Source organism: Cystoisospora suis (genome assembly GCF_002600585.1).
Source record: "Cystoisospora suis strain Wien I chromosome Unknown contig_1750, whole genome shotgun sequence".
Lineage (NCBI taxonomy): Eukaryota > Apicomplexa > Conoidasida > Eucoccidiorida > Sarcocystidae > Cystoisospora > Cystoisospora suis.
In genome coordinates, this window is record NW_027154550.1 from 1 (window position 1) to 439 (window position 439).

The 439-nt window shown below is 41.2% G+C and overlaps 1 protein-coding gene across 1 annotated transcript in view; it reads left to right on the forward strand.

The window, feature by feature from the left end:
* Nucleotides 1-28: 28 nt before the first annotated feature.
* The window catches only part of CSUI_003886 (swim zinc finger domain-containing), a gene marked incomplete at its 3' end in the record, with an annotated part of 19111 nt that continues 18700 nt past the window's right edge, over nucleotides 29-439 (forward strand). The window contains exon 1 of the mRNA XM_068064081.1: nucleotides 29-242. Within this exon, the coding sequence (XP_067923943.1) occupies nucleotides 125-242 (118 nt within the window). The remainder of the gene's footprint in view (nucleotides 243-439) is intronic.

Below are 439 nucleotides of genomic sequence, written 5' to 3' on the forward strand. Positions count from 1 at the left end.
TGAAGGCCTTCATTCGCGACTAAAAGAAAAAGATCAGACTAATGAAGAAGAAGAGGAGGAGGAGAAGAAGAAGAAAAAGAAGAAGAAAGAGGACGAGATAAACAAGAAGAACAAAGAGATCAACATGACAGCACGTGAGAAGGAAGAAATCTCATTGCCGTCATCTGAAGAGAAACCAAACGGGGCCTTCTGTCTCTCTTCTTCTTCTTCTATTTTATCTTCTTTTTCTCAAGATATGAAGGGTAAAGCTCACATCTCCGATTCTCAGGCGATAGCACCTGAGGGGCATGCAGAGAAGACGAAGAGTTGTATCATTTATTCTTCTTCATCTAGCGAGATAGCTTCGAGAGAATCGATTCGAGGAATAGAGAAAAAAGATCGTTGTGTCTCCTCAGTCATGGATGAAGGGGAAGATGAAGAAATTCTTCTTCTACGAAGC